The sequence below is a fragment of the Eurytemora carolleeae genome, unplaced genomic scaffold (genome assembly GCF_000591075.1).
Source record: "Eurytemora carolleeae unplaced genomic scaffold, Eaff_2.0 scaffold2346, whole genome shotgun sequence".
Lineage (NCBI taxonomy): Eukaryota > Metazoa > Arthropoda > Copepoda > Calanoida > Temoridae > Eurytemora > Eurytemora carolleeae.
Window position 1 is genome coordinate 1 of NW_019398238.1, and position 19,442 is coordinate 19,442.

Here is a 19,442-nt window from a genome sequence, read left to right on the forward strand (position 1 = left end):
CAACAGCATCTCATTAACTAAAACTAAAACTCCTTAAATAACTCCTAGCTTCGTAGCGAGGCCATAATTTCATTTTATCACGTTTCAAGAAAATCAAATAATAAACACTGAGATGATTTTGGGAAAGTTTTTATTTTTGAAAACGAGGTAAAACCTGGACAAAATAAAAATAGAAAATATTTTAAAATCACTAGATTTATTAATAAAAGATGATCGTTTTAATAATTGCCGATAAATTTTTATTGAGACTCCCTGTGAAATCGGTAAATGTTTAATACTGTTCACAAAATTATCATGATACAAGTATTACATTGTTATTTTAGTATCTGAGTAAAATATAATCGTTTTCCCACACTTTATATATAATATAGTTCCGGACTATATTAACCACCAGGTTAATCCAGACAAACTGCAGAGATAGGTCATTCGAATCTTTAAACAATTAACCAAAATTAACCAAAACATCAGTTTAACAAGAAATAAATGTAGATAAACAATCAATAAACAGATTAACAAATCATTGAACAGAAAAGCAAACCAATAAACAGATTAATAAACCAAAAAAACAAATTAATAAACTAATAAACAGATTTATTATCACATAAACAGATTAACAAACCAATAAACGGATTTGCAAACAATAAGCAGATTTGGAAACCAATAAAAACCTATAAACAGATTAACAAACTAATAAACAGATTAATAATCTAATAAACAGATTAACAAACAAATAAACAGATAAAAAAACTAATAAATAGATTAATAAACTAATAAGCAGATTTACAAACTAATAAACAGATTTAAAAACCAATAAACAGTTTAACAAACTAATAAACAGATTAACAAACTAATAAACATATAAACAAACCAATAAATAGATCAACAAACCAAATACAGATTAGCAAACCAATAAACAGATTAACAAACTAATTAACAGATCAACAAACTAATAAACAGATTAGCAGGCCAATAAACAGATTAACAAACTTACAAACAGATTAACAAACCAATATAGAGATTAGGAACTAATAAAGAGATTAACAAACTAGTAAACAGATTAACAAACCAATAAACAGATAAAGAAACTAATAAACAGATTAACAAACTATTAAACAGATTAACAAACTAATAAACAGATTAACAAACTAATAAACAGATTAACAAACCAATAAACAGATTAACAAACCAATAAACAGATTAACAAACCAATAAACAGATTAAGAAACTAATAAGCAGATTAACAAACCAATAAACAGAATAAAAAACCAATAAACAGATTAACAAACCAACAATCAGATTAGCAAACCATTGAACAGATTATTAACCTTTAAACAGATTAGCAAACCAATAAACAGATTAACAAACTAATAAGCACATTAACAAACTTGTAAACACGTTAACAAACCAATAAACAGATTAACAAACCAATAATTAGATTAACAAATCAATAAACAGGTTAACAAACTAATAAACAAATTAACAAACCAATAAACAGATTAACAAACCAATAAACAGTTTAACGATCAAATTATTAAACCTTGCATTCAAAGGATCAATTAAGAGATTTATAACTTTCCGATCAATCACAGACAAAAATAAGAAATGACAAATTTGGCAAATTATTTAGTATAAAATTTACATCTTGAGTTGTCCGAAGCCGGAAAACTGTGTATAGTGTGCATGCAGTGTGTGTTGTGCATTTGTGTAAATACTTAAATCTCTTAAAACTATGAAGTTAGCCCGGTATAATAAATACTTAAGTTCTTTTACGACCAAAATATTTTCTCATATATCTTAAAAGTGTTTAAAACAACGTGGAGTCAAACTATCAAAGTTTGTATAATAATGATGGTTAGGATATCTTTATCATAGTCCGGAAATATATGATCAATAAGGGTTCGTTGATATTCCCTCTAATATTAAAAAAATGTTTGATATAATCATATATTTCAATGGTTTGCCGATGGCCCCGGAAACCTGATATTCAGACAATGAATAGTTTGCAAAAATTGGTTTTGATTTTAGAACCTAGCTTGCTGCACATTCATTAGTTTTCATTTCCTCTTTAGTTTGTTTTACCATTTGTTGGTTAAAAACATACATGCAGGGGTTTCTTCATTTTTAACATTTTTTACTCTTCTTTATCACGCACAATGAAAGGCTGCCTAATCATGCAAGGAATTCATATAGCATTTTTCTAAGAGACTTCATTTCCGGAACTTCATATTTTCCTTTCCGAGTAAATTTTATTACAAGTTCACGTCCGATGCACAACAGTACACTTTAAGTTATCTCTAAAATCCCTTTAAACAGAAAGTACATTTTATCTTTCTTTCTAATCTGATTTTAAAGTCAGGCACAAAAACTAAGATATAAAGGTTGACAAGTCAGCAAGATTATAAAATAGGGCGGGAGCAATTTGTCCCGAGTCATACTAAACATGAGAAGGATAAAAATATATTTGAAGATATAGAAGGCCTCCCTCCGACCCTTCCAGTTCAGTTCCTAAATTCGGAGCGTGCACACCACGAGTATCCGCGCGTTCATATTTCCAAATTAGTGATATGACAGTGCAATCTACTCGTCTTGTTAAACAACCGCTTTTTACGCATTCATTATGAATAGTCTTATGATTGATGTTGTGATATTTCATAAACAAAATATTGACGAGGGGAGGAAGGCCAACCACAACAATTTCTCGTCCGAGCCACATTCTCCTCATTTTCTTGTCCGCGCCACCTCGAAATCCTCGTCCTTTCAATATGTTTTTTTAAGTGTCTAATTCTTCCAGTTAAAACTTTTTTTAAGAATCAAGCCACGTTAGGGCATAAATGAAATATCAAATTTTTGTAAATCGAAAAAAAGTTTCAATTGAATTAAAGATTTCAAGTTGAATGTCTTTAAAAATGTTCACCTTTTTACGGGCATTTTCAGATATTCCTGGTGTAGAATTCCAAGTTTATAGAACTTCAATCTTTTTTGTTAACTATAGTGAAAACCATAGAATTTTTCCGGGTGGTTCCATTGGGAAAATTATGGGCAGAGGTATGCCAAATATTTTGCCATTTATTTTATATGACGAAGGTTAGCCATTACGGAGGCAAAAGAGATTTAAGTTTTACCTAAATAAAGTTTGCCATCATTCTCATTTAGTCCATCCATATTTTTTGCCCTAACGTGGTCAGATTTTAAAAAAATAGTTTTATCTTCAAGAATTAAAAACTTTTTAACACAAAATAATCGAAGGACGAGGATTCCGAGGTGGCTCGGACGAGAAAATGAGGAGAATGTGGCTCGGAAGAGAAATTGTTGTGGTTGGCCTTCCTCCCCTATATTGACAGAACATTTTAAAAAAAATTTTGTAGAAAGGGAATTTTAATGCCGGACAATTTCATAGACAGTACATAATGTAGACAGTACAAGACGTAGACAGTGCATACGTAGACAGTACATATCATAGACAGTACATATCGTAGACAGTACATATCGTAGACAGGATATTTCAACGGAGACGTTTCTTAACCAGGCCAATTTCACTGATCGGACATTTTATAGAAAAAGAAGATTTTACATAGACATAACATTAACTCTTCTTACATAAAATTGGATTTCTTGATAAATTGTAAGAACTGTCTCCAAGGGCGTACACAGAAATAAATCTAAGGGGGAATTTTGTTTTGCCCCCCCCCCCAGGAGCTCCTAGGGGGTTTTAATTTTAAACATTTGGCTTCTAGTATATCAGGCATACTTTTTTATGGGTTATGGTATACATTTTACGTTATCGTCTGTTATTAAAATTTTTGGTAAATCTTCACAACTTCAAAGCCAATGCATTTTTTAAAAAGTTTAAACCGTAAATTCAGAACATTTGGCTTCTGGATATCAGGCAAAAGTATAAGATACTTTACACGTACACATACAGTCCAATCACAGTCCAAATCCCTCCTTCAAACAAAACTCTGTAAACTTTAAAGAGGAAATTAGGTTACAGCACTGCAATAATATGTATTTTTTTGTTGTGGGGGAGACTTCCCTCAAACTTCTGAACAGCAAACTTTTTTTGTTATTTCTTTACTAGCAGTTTGAAGATTTGAAAAGTGTGACAGTTCTGAGTTCTAGGGGGCACTTGCCCCCCCTGTGTACGCCCGACTGTCTGTGTCTAAAATTGTCCCATCTCAATTATCTATAATTTTGCTGACTATGAAATGTCCCATTTTATCCTCTATATAAAATGTCCTTTCCATGATTATGTTATTTAAAAGTGTCCCAGCACCTTATAATTTTAATTTGATCAAATGTTTCAGAATGGAACCGGGGTTTTTATAATCCAAAACTTGAATAAAACACCAGACTAGTGAAAATGAAGGTAAAAAATAACTGTGCAAGATTTAAAAAAAAAATATGGAAATATTTAACTTAAACTGTCCAGGTGCAGACATTCAAATAATAGTTAAAATAGAAAAAAAAGAATAAAAGGAAACTAAAACATTGAAAAGAGTGGAAAGGAAGGAAATGAAAAGAGAAGAAAAAAAAGAAATTAAGAAAGGGGGAAGAGAGTGTAGAGATAGAGAAGGATGAAATGAACAAAATTAATGGAAGGAAAGGAAAATCATCAAAACGAAAGAAAAAAAGAAAAAAAGAAAGAAATAAAAAATAAAAAAATAAACTAAGGAAAGAAAAAAAGAAAGAATCCAAGAAGATTAGAAAGAAGAAGAAAAAACAAAAGAAAGAACGAAAGAAAGAAAGAACGAAAGAAAGAAAGAAAGAAAGAAAGAAAGAAAGAAAGAAAGAAAGAAAATTTTAAAGAAATTAAGAAGAATAATTGTTTTCAAGAACATCATTTCTGCATACTTAAACAATGGAAATCTAGTCTAATTAACCTCTTTAATTAATTATATCTAATTATGTTTTTATAACTATGCAATGTAATAAAGATTAAATCAAGGTTGATTTTTAAATACGAACACCCGAACATTCATCCATTTTTTTCTTTCCACATTTTCAATTCATTTGTGGATTTTCTTTTTTCCGTCTTATCCCACCTTTCCACCTATTCTTTTCATTCTTTCTATTCATTAATTTCCATCTATCTAATTTCTTTTTCTTTTTTTCACACTTTCTTTTCCCGAAATTACCATCAAAATATCCCCCCCCCCTTTCCATATTTTAAAGTAGAAATGATGAAATAAAGAAATATGCGTTGACCTGGTTGCATAATTTCATATTTAAAATACTAATTTCAAGCCTTTTAAGCATGGCTTTACCATCTATCTATCTATCTATCTTGAGTAATTGTATTCAGTAGATTCAAGGAAATAGTCTTATTCAGAATTTTTCAGTCTCAATAAATGCATAGTTTTTTTCTCTTCTCTTTTTATAAAATTTATTCTTAATTTTTATCCTATTTTTTGTTGTTATTTGTTTCTTAGTTCTTTCCTTCTCTTTACATCTCATCTTCTTTCCAAGTTCTTTACTCTTTCTTTCTTCTTATCCTCTAATCCGTAAACACTGGCTCCCCGCCTATTTCATGACTTCATTCATAACATAAATTAAATTTAATTTTACATAGTTAAAAAAAAACTTAGATTTTTAACCCCAGAATAGCTTTTTTCTGCAAGTTGGTTTTTTTTAAGACACACTACTCAATTAAAATGGGGTGAAACCAACTTTGATTTTCTTTCGTAATCATTAATATCTAATCCACTGAGTTAAATCTATTATTATTTTTTATTTTATTATTTTATCAAATTCCTTTCATCGAAAAATTCTAATTTCTGTATACTGTTTACGTTCCAAATAATAATTCAGCATCTTTTATATTTTAATCGTTACTACAGAGCCATCAACAAAATTTAAAACCTTACAGCGCGCGTTAAATGTGCAATGGTTAATCTGGACTGGTTTCCTCTCCATTTTTTGCTTTTTTGCGTACAGAAATATTGCTTTTTGCAGACATTTTGAGGAGCAACCAATTCGCATTTGTCAGTTTTTTGCTGTAGGTCACTTTAAAAACGTGAACAATTCCTTTAATATTTTGTATTGTAAATGTTTAGGTTTCCAGGTCTCTGATCTTTTTTATGAGTTTCTTCCTTCCAGAGTTTATTGTTCAGGAATTAAAATCACAACTGTAATAAATGATAAAATTTTAATCTTCTGTATATTTATTATTTACTCCCTCTTCAAAACAAAATCAATTTTTCAAATATCTTATTCGGAACAAAAAATCTTATTCGGAACAAAACATCTTATTCGGAACAAAATATCTTATTCGGAACAAAATATCTTATTCGGAACAAAATATTGTGAATTTAAAATTACAGACTCTGAAAACAGAAACCTGGAGGTTTCCAAAAAACATCAGATCTCTCAACCCTGGGCTTGAGTCCCAAAACTTCCAAGATCCAAAAATTCCTAATTTCAACGAGGATATTTCTGAGAACAACAAGGAATATCTATGTTTGAGAAAAAAAATTCAAATCAAATAGAAGATCAAAATGTACAGAAAAAAGAAAGCTCTGTTTTTATTTCAAACATTTACTCAATAGAAGAGTTTACGAAGCCCTAAGAGGAAAACTGTTAGGAGAATAAGCTTTCCTGAGGAAAAAAGGAAAACTATTCAATCTTACTTTAAATTATGTAAATATCAGTTTCTATCAATTAATTTTGACTTTAATTAACTTAAATTCTTTTCAATTCATTTAAACTATTTTCAATTGATTTTTATTCATTTCAATTAGTTTTTGGTTTCACTCTATTTAAATCAATTTCTTTGAATTTATTTTATATTGTGAAATTTAAATTTTAGTTATTTTAATTGACTTTTATCTAAATTTATTTTAGATTATTTAAATTTATTTAAGTTTATTTACATTGATATCAATTTCGTTAAATTGATATCAATTAGCTTCATTTGATATTAATTCATTTCAACTTCTTTTAATTCCTTTCAATTAATTTCGATTAATTTCAATTGATATTAATTCATTTCAATTCATTTGCAACAATGATTAGTTTTCAGAGCTGACACTGGTTGGCGTTGGGGTAAAAGTATTTCCAATACTTTACTTTCCAATACTTTACAGGTTACATTTCCCATACTTTACAGATTACATTTCCAATACTTTACAGATTACATTTCCAATACTTTCTAGGTTACATTTCCAATACTTTACAGGTTACATTTCCAATACTTTACAGGTTACAATTCCAATACTTTACAGGTTACATTTCCAATACTTTACAGGTTACATTTCCAATACTTTACAGGTTACATTTCCAATACTTTACAGGTTACATTTCCAATACTTTACAGGTTACATTTCCAATACTTTACAGGTTACATTTCCAATACTTTACAGGTTACATTTCNATTTACAAACTTGAAAGATTATATTTACAAACTTGAAAGATTATATTTACAAACTTGAAAGATTATATTTACAAACTTGAAAGATTACATTTAGAAAATTGAAAGATTATATTTACAAAACTTGAAAGATTATTTTTACAAACTTGAAAGGTTATATTTAAAAGCTTGAAAGGTTATATTAAAGATTAATCTTGTGAAACAATATAGAGGCAATTTTTCTTTATGAACAAGGGATCACCGACCTAAATATAAATATTTCAGGATCTTGATATATTAGTATCAAATGTATTTATGGGGTTTCTGAAACCCTTGAGTAAAGAAGAGGTGGCGCACAAGAGAGGAATTCGATTTCCAGATCCAGGTCTAATACAATAATTAGCCGGTCACCCTGGGCTAGCCAGGGATAGATGTTAATTTCGGGTTAATAAGCTTTAAATCAATGAATGTTTTGTTCTATAGTTCAACAATCTTAATTAGCAAAATTATAGAGTTGTCTTTTCTTCTTTTTTATTAAAAACGCAACCACAGATAGAAGAATTTTGGAAAAGAACAAACTAAAAAATATGTTTAACATGATAAATTTTGATCGAAAGTAACAGCTAGCTTGAGAAAACATTCAGTAACGTTACTTGCAGTGACATTTCAAATTACAGTTTCAGATAAATTACTCGATAATGATACGTGACGTTTCAAATTTCAGTTTCATACAAATTACTCGATAATGGTAAAATGGTTAGCAGTGAATTTAGTTCCGTTTTAAGCATTCTTTTTTATATTGTAAGATACTGTTTTATTTAATGTCCTCGAAAATAATAATACGTGTTGAAGCAATCTCACATTTTAAACCTAGGAAGTCATGCAAAATCCCATTGTCAACTATTGTAATTGAAAATCTATTTTTGACGGATGAAACATATATATGCTATAATGTAAATATAAATTTGCATATTTTTTGATAAATCATATCTGTCTTTTGAATTTAACTCAACTCAAAGTTAGATATTTTACACAAGTTTAAACTTTAAAATAAAATTTGTTTATAAAATTAAATTACTATTTGTTTTATATCTTCCGTCAGAGCAAATATTTTCATGCAAAGTGTATATAAGTTTACAGAGTTATGGTTTGTAAAATAAAAAACTTTTTTGGAGCCTCAGAATCTTAAAACCTTAAAAGATCGAAGTTTAAAAACTTACTCTATCAGCTTTGTTGTTATGATTTTACATGTTAAAATATTTGTTTTAAAGAGCTGCAATTTTGTTTTAACTAAAAGTTAATTTTTTTTTATTTATAGATTTGAATTAATTTTAGGTGCTTTCGGAAAGAAAAGGAAGGTTGCATTTCATCGTTTAATATTCATTTGCTAATATAAAAAATGTTTGGGTTTACATCGTCTTCTGATTCTTTTTGTTTGTGTGGGGGGGGGGGTTAGGGGGAAGATAGAATTATATTGGATTAAAATAATGCAACCTATAGTTTCAGCAAGCTTCATCTTCCTAGAAAACAGGGAAACATTAAGGTAATTCAATCTTTTAAACATTAAGGTAATTCAATCTTTTAAACATTAAGGTAATTCAATCTTTTAAAGCGAAATTAGATTTTTCTTTTGAGAGTTTGTTCATTGATTACTGATTATAGAACAAAAGTTAAAGAAAAATTTAAATGTTGTTTAAAAAAATATTGGTTAATAAAAAAATTGGCAGAAATATCAAAATATTTACAGCTTGCAATCTACAATTTTTCTAACAGCTAACTAAACATTTTGTTTTAATTTGGTTTTATAAAGTATATATAAAGTATATATAAACTATATATAGTTTATATATAACCTATATATAAACTATATATAAACTATATATATAAACTATATATAGTTTATATATAACCTATATATAACCTATATATAAACTATATATATAAACTATATATAAACTATATACTTATTCGGAACAAAAAATCTTATTCGGAACAAAACATCTTATTCGGAACAAAATATCTTATTCGGAACAAAATATCTTATTCGGAACAAAATATTGTGAATTTAAAATTACAGACTCTGAAAACAGAAACCTGGAGGTTTCCAAAAAACATCAGATCTCTCAACCCTGGGCTTGAGTCCCAAAACTTCCNTATATATAAACTATATATAAACTATATATAAACTATATATATATAAACTATATATATAAACTATATATAAACAATTATAAACTATATATAGTTTATATATAACCTATATATAAACTATATATAAACTATATATAAACTATGTATAAACTATATTTAAACTATATATAAACTATATATAAACTATATATATAAACTATATATATACTATATATAAACTATATATAAACTATATATAAACTATATATATATAAACTATATATATAAACTATATATATAAACTATATATATAAACTATATATATATACTATATATAAACTATAAATTAAGAACTTAATCTAACTTTTCAAAATTAAATAGTAAAATTTGTTTTCCAGGTTCTTGGATACAGAAACGAGGACTATTTAGAACCTCCAGGTAAAGTAAGCTCCAAAAGTACAAAAGAAAAAGATTTTTGAGGTTGGTTTCACGCTTTTAGGATTTCAAAATAAACTACATAGCAAAGGACCAACAACATAACAACATGCACTTTCGTGATAACATTTTTTCAAATATTGAAAAAACTTGTTAAAACATTTTTTGAGATATGACTGGAATTGAAAATTTCACAAAATGTCATTGTCTAATTCCTACATCTTTGCAACCTGGCGTCGTAATGCATTTTCTCATTCGGGAACAGAAAAATTGTACGCTATCAGGATGCAAAGATATAGGGGTTAGAAATTTTAAGTTTGTGATGAGTACTTAATTCCTTTGCAGGATATTCTGAGAGCGGAAACCAGTATCCGACTCCAAGGTATGTTTTTTCTTTTTCATCTTTGTTTTAGAGCAGTCCAATTTGCGTTTAGCCTCTTCCTCATCTCCCTGCTCTTTTATTTCCACCACAACCTTACACTTTAATCTACCACATAAATAATTTTTTTATTAAAACAAACTTTTTTATTCGAAAATACTAAAATCTGTCAAGATTTGTCAAATTTTAAGATGAAACATAAAAAATAGAACATAAAATGAATTCATTAAAAAATTCAAATCCAACCTGAACGTGCCCGGCATTAGTTCCGGGCTTTTTACATTCCCCAGCCCTATTTTCATCTTGTTTACCCAACTGCAACTCACCTTGAAATTGTATATTTGCTTGTTAATAGATATTTAAAGATTAGCTTCGATGACATGAAATATTTTAAACTTTTCCTTAAATGTAACCTTCTAGAATTATTTAGATATATCAAAGAACAACAAGAAACAGGGATTGTCAAAGTCTTTAGAAATTCTGCATTCATTTTTTTCTCTCGTAATTTTCGGGTCTGTCCTAGTGAACGATTTTTGGACCCCCGCCTCCTAGGCCCCCCCCCTCCTATCAATTTTGTACATGACGAAATTAGTAAATTAGTATTTATTTATTATTATTTAGGGTTAGGTTTATATGTTAAGACACTTTCTAGGCCGAGCGCTGCGGCCAGGACAAAATAGGGGGCCGAGCGCTGCGGCTAGGATAGGCTAGGGGGCCGAGCGCTGCGGCCACGGGTTAGGTTAGTTAAGACACTTTCTGGGCCGAGCGCTGCGGCTAGGACAGGCTAGGGGGCCGAGCGCTGCGGCCACGGGTTAGGTTAGTTAAGACACTTTCTGGGCCGAGCGCTGCGGCTAGGACAGGCTAGGGGGCCGAGCGCTGCGGCCACGGGTTAGGTTAGTTAAGACACTTTCTGGGCCGAGCGCTGCGGCTAGGACAGGCTAGGGGGCCGAGCGCTGCGGCCACATGGTCAATTATATCCATGTCTAACATATAAGATCCATGTACAAAATTGATAAGAGGGGGGGGGGCCTGGGGGGGCGGGGGTCCAAAAATCGTTCTCTAGGAATATACCTAATTTTCTTCTTTTTCATTCTCTCTGTATTCAACTCATAATAATATATCATAATATTCTTTTTTATTTTGGTAATCCTCTTTGTTTTTTAAATTTTCGTCATTTCTTAGTTTTGGCATAATTAATTTCTTTATTTTGCTGGAAAAAAAGATCCGGTCAAAATCGAGCAATTTTATAAAAAAAAAAGATAAAATATGTTTTTGTCCAAAATGAAGAAATCCGATACTTTCGATAAAAAACGTTCCCTGTAAGAGTCTTGTATATCGACCCACTCGATTTAGAAGATTTAAAACAAATTCCCCAACCTAAAGGAATTGAGTCTTTGCCACAAACTCAAATTTTTTTATTCCTATATCTCTGCAATCTGATGGTGTGCACCTTTTATATTTTAAGCTTATTTGATCTCATAGACGACATTGTTTGAAATATCTTAGGTCTACGACACATTGTTGCAAAGATATAGGGATGAGAATATCAGAATTAGTGACAAAGACTCATCTTTTTTGAGGAAAATCGATCAATCGACAATGAGCTATGATTGGACAAGAAGGACATATAAACAGACTGCAGACAGTGATTTCTACTTTATAGATAACTATACTTGTAGAGTCATTCCCTCTACCTGGCCAAAAACATATCTCTAAATGAAATTTGTATTCTAGTTTTAGTGAAGTAAACAAAAACCTGCAGTACAACGAGGAACCCCAGCATCAGGTAGTTAGTATTGAAAAAGTGATATGAATTGACATACTTTTTATATTATTTGTTTGAAAATGTGATCCCAGGTTACAGTTTTAAAAAAGGAGTGTTTGTGAGTTTAAAAAAAGTTTATTTTTGTATTACAATAATCATGACAATTATTTTAATATCGAAATGATTATTACAAAATCTTAGGACCTCCATGCAATGGTTTCTACATCTCATATTACCAAATATTTAAAAAATCCCTTTTATTTTTTTAATCCTGTTTAGTTACTGACTGTTCCTGAAATATTACACTATTATACCCTGGAAGATGCAATTTTACCTTCAGATCTAACTAATCAACCATCATTCCAACCTAGTTATACAGCAAATCATGATATCTACACTGCAAATCAGGATAGCTACACTGCAAATCAGGATAGCTACACTGCAAATCAGGATAGCTACACGACAAATCTTGATAGTTACGCAACAAATCTTGATACCTACACATCAAACCTTGATAGCTACACATCTAACCTTGATAGCTCCACATCAAACCTCGATAGCTCCACATCAAACCTTGATAGCTACACATCAAATGATCATAGTTACACAACAAACGCACACTACGACTCTGAGGCTAATTCCCTTACTAACGATGCAAGTTACCAAACAATTGTTTCAAGTTACCCTAAAGATGAAGAAAAATTACCTCCTATAACTATAGTTTACCCTGAAAAGGTTGAGGAATATGGCCAAGATTACTTAGCAACTGGTTCCAGCTTTTTTAAGAATGGTATTTCAAATAATAATCCTTCAACAGTTACAAGTTTTCCTGCAGCAAATGATGTCAGTTTGACTAACTCTGCTAGCTATCTACCGGAGGATGCCAGTAACTTTGATCTCATTCGGTCAAAAGTTCAGCCCGAGAACCAAAGTGAAGGACAACATGAGGAAGTGCTTGATTTCAACCAGAAGAACACCGAGAACGTCTACAACCCAACAGGGGACAACTACAACATTGTGTTTATCGACATCAGCAACAACATCAAAAGTGAGTCCTTGCTGAAGAAAGAATGGAGGGAAGGAAGAATAGAATCAGAAAAGGGTTCTAAAGGTCTACAGAGTCTACAAGTTTACGAAGTAGATACCTATGGCAGTCCTATTGGTAAGCATGAACCCAAAATAATTTATTGAAAAATATTAAACCACGTTTGAAAGGAACGTAAAGAAAGACATTGTGCTGTGCTGTATAGATTCAGCCTGCTTATAAAAAGTCTAATCAATTTTTATGCATTTCTGTCTAACCTGTACATTTTAGCACTTTAAAGCACTTAGTGTTAGCTTTGGGTTTTAAGAAGTAATTGGCAAATTTTTTATCGATTTTTGCTTGAGAGGGTGAGACCTTTGAATCACAGAGATGTATAAGAATGTGGATTGTAGAATCACAGTGATGTATAAGAATGTGGATTGTAGAATCACAGTGATGTATAAGAATGTGGATTGTAGAATCACAGTGATGTATAAGAATGTGTATTGTAGAATCACAGTGATGTATAAGAATGTGTATTGTAGAATCACAGTGATGTATAAGAATGTGGATTGTAGAATGACAATTTCAGCCTGAAATCCCTGAAATGAGGCGGAATTGTTGGAAATGAAAATTTAATTTGTTTTTAGATAAAAAAAACTTGGCGGAAAGCATGTCGTAAATAAATTAACTTCCGGTATTTCTTTCTTCCATTCTTTCTTTAGAAATACTTTTATTTTTAGAGGGTTTCTCATTAGTACAGCAGTACATTAGTACATTAGTACATTAGTACATTAGTACATTAGTACATTAGTAATGTCAGAACTCTGACAGGATTAGGGGAGGGGAAGATACCAAGCCATACCAAGCCAACTTTTTGAATTTTCGCTGGAAAAAAATTATATTAAATGGACTTAAGAAAGTGCCACGATCTCTCAGTGCTCAGGGGGGCTATGTACCTCAATTTTCTCGAGGGAAATCCCACCTTCCCCCCTCTATTCAGCCACTCCATTTTAGGCAAATCGGTTCAGGGTTCAGGAGTTAAGAGATTTTACTGTTTCATATATAGAGTTTTTTACAGGGTTACCCACAAAAGATGAGACTGTAACGACGACCCGAAACTCTAAAAACGATATGAAGCTTGATTTTGGTTTATGCAATTAAAAGAGTTTTGATGGTTACAAAATTGACAATCACAGAAATATGCCAGATTTGACCTACAAGGAACCCTGAATGCAAGAAAACGGACTCAATAAATTCTATACAATCGTCTCTAAAGTCTTTTCCTTTGTGGGTACATTCACGATTGAGAAATGTAAATTAATAATTATGAAAATAACTGTTTTAACAGCTTTACGTTATTACGAAATTTTTTTAGGCGATATCATTACAAGCTTTACTCCAGACCAAGAAAGTAAAGAACCTTTCAGTATTCAACCTGCATCTGGAAGTCAGCCCATATCTAGTATTCAGACGGTATCCAGTAGTCAGCCTGTATCTAGTATTCAACCTCCATCTGGAATATTCAGTTCATCTAATTTACCAGTCGAGATACCCTCCTCATCATCTTTTTCCTCCAGTCCTTCAGCTGCAATATCCAGTATACCTTCTTCAATAGCCAACATTGCTCCTTCAATATCCAACATTGCTCCATCAATATCCAACAATCCCTTTTCTATATCCAATACCCATCCATATCCTTCAAGTAACCTAGTGTTTCCTTCTTTGCATCCGGAAATGAGTGTTTCCGAAAATTTTCCAGTTTTTGATGAATTTTTCACCCCTGAATTAATAAATATCCTCCCTGGCGCTCAGGGGTTTACTACTCCGGTTCCCGAGGGGGAAGAGTACACCCCGTTCAAGTTCCCTGAAGTAACAACATACACCCCTGAGGAAACTGTTCCTTCAACACAGAGCATTGTTTTCCCAGGTCTGTATCCGTTTATTTATACCACTGTATTCTTCGTCTTCCCAGGTCTGTATCCTTTTATTTATACCACTGTATTCTTCATCTTCCCAGGTCTGTATCCGTTTATTTATACCACTGTATCCTTCGTTTTCCCAGGTCTGTATCCGTTTATTTATACCACTGTATTCTTCGTCTGCCCAGATCTGTATCCGTTTATTTATACCACTGTATTCTTCGTCTGCCCAGATCTGTATCTGTTTATTTATACCACTGTATCCGTTTATTTATATCACTGTATTCTTTGTCTTCCCAGGTCTGTATCTATTTCTTTATATCACTGTTTCTTTCGTCTTCCCAGGTCTGTATCCGTTTATCTATATCACTGTATCCATCGTCTTTCAATGCTGCATCTGTTTATTTATATATCTGTATCCTATGTCTTCCCAGGTCTGTATCCGTTTATTTATATCACTGTATCCTTTGTCTTCCAAGGTCTGCATCCGTTTATTTATAACACTGGATTGTATCCATTGTCTTCAGAAATCTGTGTTCGTTTATTTATATCACTGTATCCGTCGTCTTTCAAGGTCGGTATCCGTTTATTTATATCGCTGTGTCCATTATCTTCCAAGGTCTGTATCCGCTTATTTATATCACTGTTAATTTTCCATTGAGACATGTACCCTTGCATCCTCTATTTGTTTATTCTTTCTTCATTTTATCCACATTTGTCGTCCTACGTGCATCAGGATGTATATCCAATATCTATGGAGTAATATCCTATTTTTCTTTATTTATTTTTTATTTTTGTATCCATGTATCTTTGTATCCTTGCAACCTTATTACTCATAGAAAAAAACTTTTGTCAATTAATTAATTTTATTATATTTTATTTCAGAGAATCCTGGAAACCAGGAGAGCCTTGAACATTATCCTGAAGATGACGAATTACTGGCTGTTAAAGGAGAGAAGCTTAAAACTGTTATCGGGAACAGTATATTTTATGGAGACACGTATAGCTTTATCAATAAAAACTGAAAAAGGGGGTGGGGTGTACCAGCAGTGAGAGAGAACAATTTGTGTAAAAAAATAATCTAATTTTTTCCTGTGCTTGGAAACTGCAAACAATATATTTAGAGAAGTCCAATCTAGTCTTGTTAGAAATGATGAATCTGCAGGGGCGGATACAGGAACACACCAGGGGTCACCCAACTCAGACATTTTCTCTCCATTTTTCGTAGATTTTCCGGGGGTGAGCTATTACTTCAATGCTCACCCCTGTATCCGCCCCCTGACCAATAAGTAAAGAATACAAAACTGTAAAAACTGTATTTTTATGACGTAGTAAATACCGTGTTTTGTTATTTTAGTAATTTTAATTAAAATTGTTGAAACTTGTTATTTAATTTCTTGTTAATTTCATTCAAAAGTTCTTGATTCAGTATTATCTATTATAACCTGTGATAAAAATCAGATAATTATTTATAACTATATTGTTATAGAAAAATCTGAAAAATATAGAATGAAAAAAATGAAATAAGTCTTTGCCACAAACTTAAGTTTTCTAATCCATATATCTCAGAAATCTGATGGCTTTTAAACCTTTTATATCTTAAACTTAGATAAATTGATCTTACAGAATTCATAGTTTAAATATCCAAGGTCTTTGACTAGTTTAAATATCCAAGGTCTATGACGTTGGGTTGCAAAAATATAGTGATAAGAAAATCAGTACAGCTGAAGTTTAGTGTTGTGCAAAGGATTAAGTTTAGGGATAAATTACCAAGGATAAGTCTTAAAGGGTTCGTTCACCTATTTTAAAATTTTGGGGAATTACTGGTCAATCTTTTCGTTTAAAGATGTTTCTGAAGACTCTAAAGGCCGGAATAATGAACAACACTTTTTGTTAAAAACTTGGCGTTGTGCCAGAAATAACATGATGTTTCTTTGTAATGGATTTTATAACCATCTTCTGTAAATTGGATTGTCCAGTGTCAAATGTCCAGAATGGTAACACATAGTTATGAAATTTTCAATCAAGAAATTAGAATAAGCGTATAGTAAAACATTTTGCTTTGTAACAACATTAAATGCTCTTGTATTGCTAAATATCGTCGTTCTATTCCATAGTTTTCACAGAAAGTATTTATCTTAAAGTGCAGAGAGCGGCGGTATAGGTTTGGCTTAATTGTGTTGCTAATATTAAAAATTTGTGAAAATATGTTTATTTTTCAAATGGGTGAACAGTCCCTTTAAGATTAAATGATTTAGAAATAAGTTGTTTTTCTTTATCAGCATCAGTAACAACACATGCCAATTTATAGACCACCAACTAATTTTTATTAAAGTACACCGGTGCTTAAGCTTACTGCTTGTAAAAATGATTTATATAACCGTAAGAATCTGTTCATTGACCATTGTTTTGAAGGAAGAATTCTACTTTTTTTTAAATATTTTAAATATGAATGCATATTTAACATCTTACTTCAAACTTTTATGTTTAGTTGAGTTGGACACACTATACATGTTCACTGTGCAGTTTTTACAAGATTATTTCTAGTCTTCCATTAAATAGTTAAACCCTTGTAGGTCGTCATTAAATAGTTAAACCCTTTTAGGTCGTCATTAAATAGTTAAACCCTTGTAGGTCGTCATTAAATAATCTTACATTGTGAGTAATACTGGAAAGAACTCGTAAATGAGAATTATTAGGATTAAACTTTTTTTTTAATTTGTTCAATCATTGAATGAAAAAACTGCAGCGCAGACATATAAATACAATAAATGTTGATCTTATGGATGACAATCGTGATAAAATCTTTCCACATCACACACTCACACACATTTCCTCTAAACCCTAAAAACAACTCCATGATCTGCAAATCTGTAAAACTTCCCCTTTTCATTGTGTCCAAATAAAAGAAATAAAATATATTTCCCTAAGCTTAAAGGGAGTGTTCGCAAAAAATGAAAGGGGGCATTGGTTGACGTCAAAAAGAATTCAATAATGATCGCTTCTAATTTTACTTCTATCAGTTGTGTCTATGAGGAGAAAATGTTTAAAAACAACTCATACCCAAGAGCGTAGCGTCCATGCAAATTTACGTAGTTGCATTTTTCCACTGAGAGCTTAAATAATTCAATTAAATTTAAAACTTCCCATTCATACATTACAACCTACAATTGGCGAATGCAATTCGATGCATTTGTATATATTTGATATTTCATATGTTTTCTATTCTTTTATTTTTATTAATATTTCGCTGACAACGGCTGTTTTCACGGCTGGCGTTGGATTTTCGAACATTCCTGAGAAAAAGAAAATACCGTCTTCATTATCAAAAATCCTCGAAACAGGAATCAATGTTTTCAAAAGTAACTCTCGAATCATAAAAAATTTAAAATATTTTGAAATATCAACTTTATACGAATGCATTCGACAATTGTATGAATGATTAGTTTTAAATTTAATTGAATTATTTACGATGGGATGAGTTGGGAAAATGCAACTTCGTGAATTTGTATGGTGTTAAACGTTTTTAAACATTTTCTCATCGTACACGCAATAGATAGAAGTAAAATTGGTAACGATCAATATAGAATAAAAGTCAATATCAGCCTAAACCCCCTTTCATTTTTCGCGAACACTCCCTTTAAAAATTTTAATATTAGGCGTGATCAAGGGATATAGCGAACACACGATGATAAACAATATAATTACAATGATAAACGTATTTTCGTTTACTAGAGAACTTAAAGGTTAAATTTGAGTTTCGCAGTGTCATTTATACATATATATATATATATATATGTATATATGTATATGTATATGTATACGTATATATATATATATATATATACGTATACATATACATATACACATACATATTATATTGAGAAACAAGCATTTAAAGAGAATGTGTTTAGTGCATGTATTGCTTTTTAAAATTTTAATCCAGCTTTGGTCTACAAGAATCAAATGGGTTTCTGATATTTCAAAATTATTTGCTCTTCTTTCATTGCATTGTATACACAAATTTTACTCAAACACAAATATTTAAAGTTTTTTATCACTGATTAGTCCAGTTTCAAGGCTCCAAAAGAATCTAAAAATCATAGTTTAAAAAACATCATCTGGAGCCTTTAAACAGTCGATTCCCATTTATTAGTTTGTTTTTTTTTCCATTTTTTGAGCAAATACTGAAATTTGTTCAACTTTTGATTGATAGGTTTACATGTTATTCCTATTCCTTTCTTTCTTTTTTTGTTAGGGGTTATGTTCCCTTGTGTGGAGCAAAATTTAAAACGAAAATTGAGGATGTTTAAGACTACAAAAATGGAAAATGTGTTTAATATTTACAATTAACAATTGAAACTTTTATTCGACGATTTTAGGTGAAACTACCGGCCAAATTCAAGTGCGAGAATTGTAAACTGTATAATTTATATGAATGA

At 30.8% G+C, this 19,442-nt stretch overlaps 1 protein-coding gene across 1 annotated transcript; it reads left to right on the forward strand.

The window, feature by feature from the left end:
- Positions 1 to 4,302: 4,302 nt before the first annotated feature.
- Positions 4,303 to 16,479, forward strand: LOC111717080 (uncharacterized). Its single transcript, XM_023492594.1, has 14 exons — positions 4,303 to 4,366; positions 6,054 to 6,110; positions 6,321 to 6,446; positions 6,546 to 6,607; positions 7,019 to 7,082; positions 7,631 to 7,730; positions 8,681 to 8,699; positions 8,846 to 8,888; positions 9,874 to 9,913; positions 10,256 to 10,292; positions 12,024 to 12,075; positions 12,334 to 13,216; positions 14,457 to 15,008; positions 15,886 to 16,479. The coding sequence occupies exons 1-14, from the start codon at positions 4,361 to 4,363 to the stop codon at positions 16,023 to 16,025; spliced, it is 2,181 nt and encodes a 726-aa protein (XP_023348362.1). The 5' UTR covers positions 4,303 to 4,360; the 3' UTR covers positions 16,026 to 16,479.
- Positions 16,480 to 19,442: the final 2,963 nt, after the last annotated feature.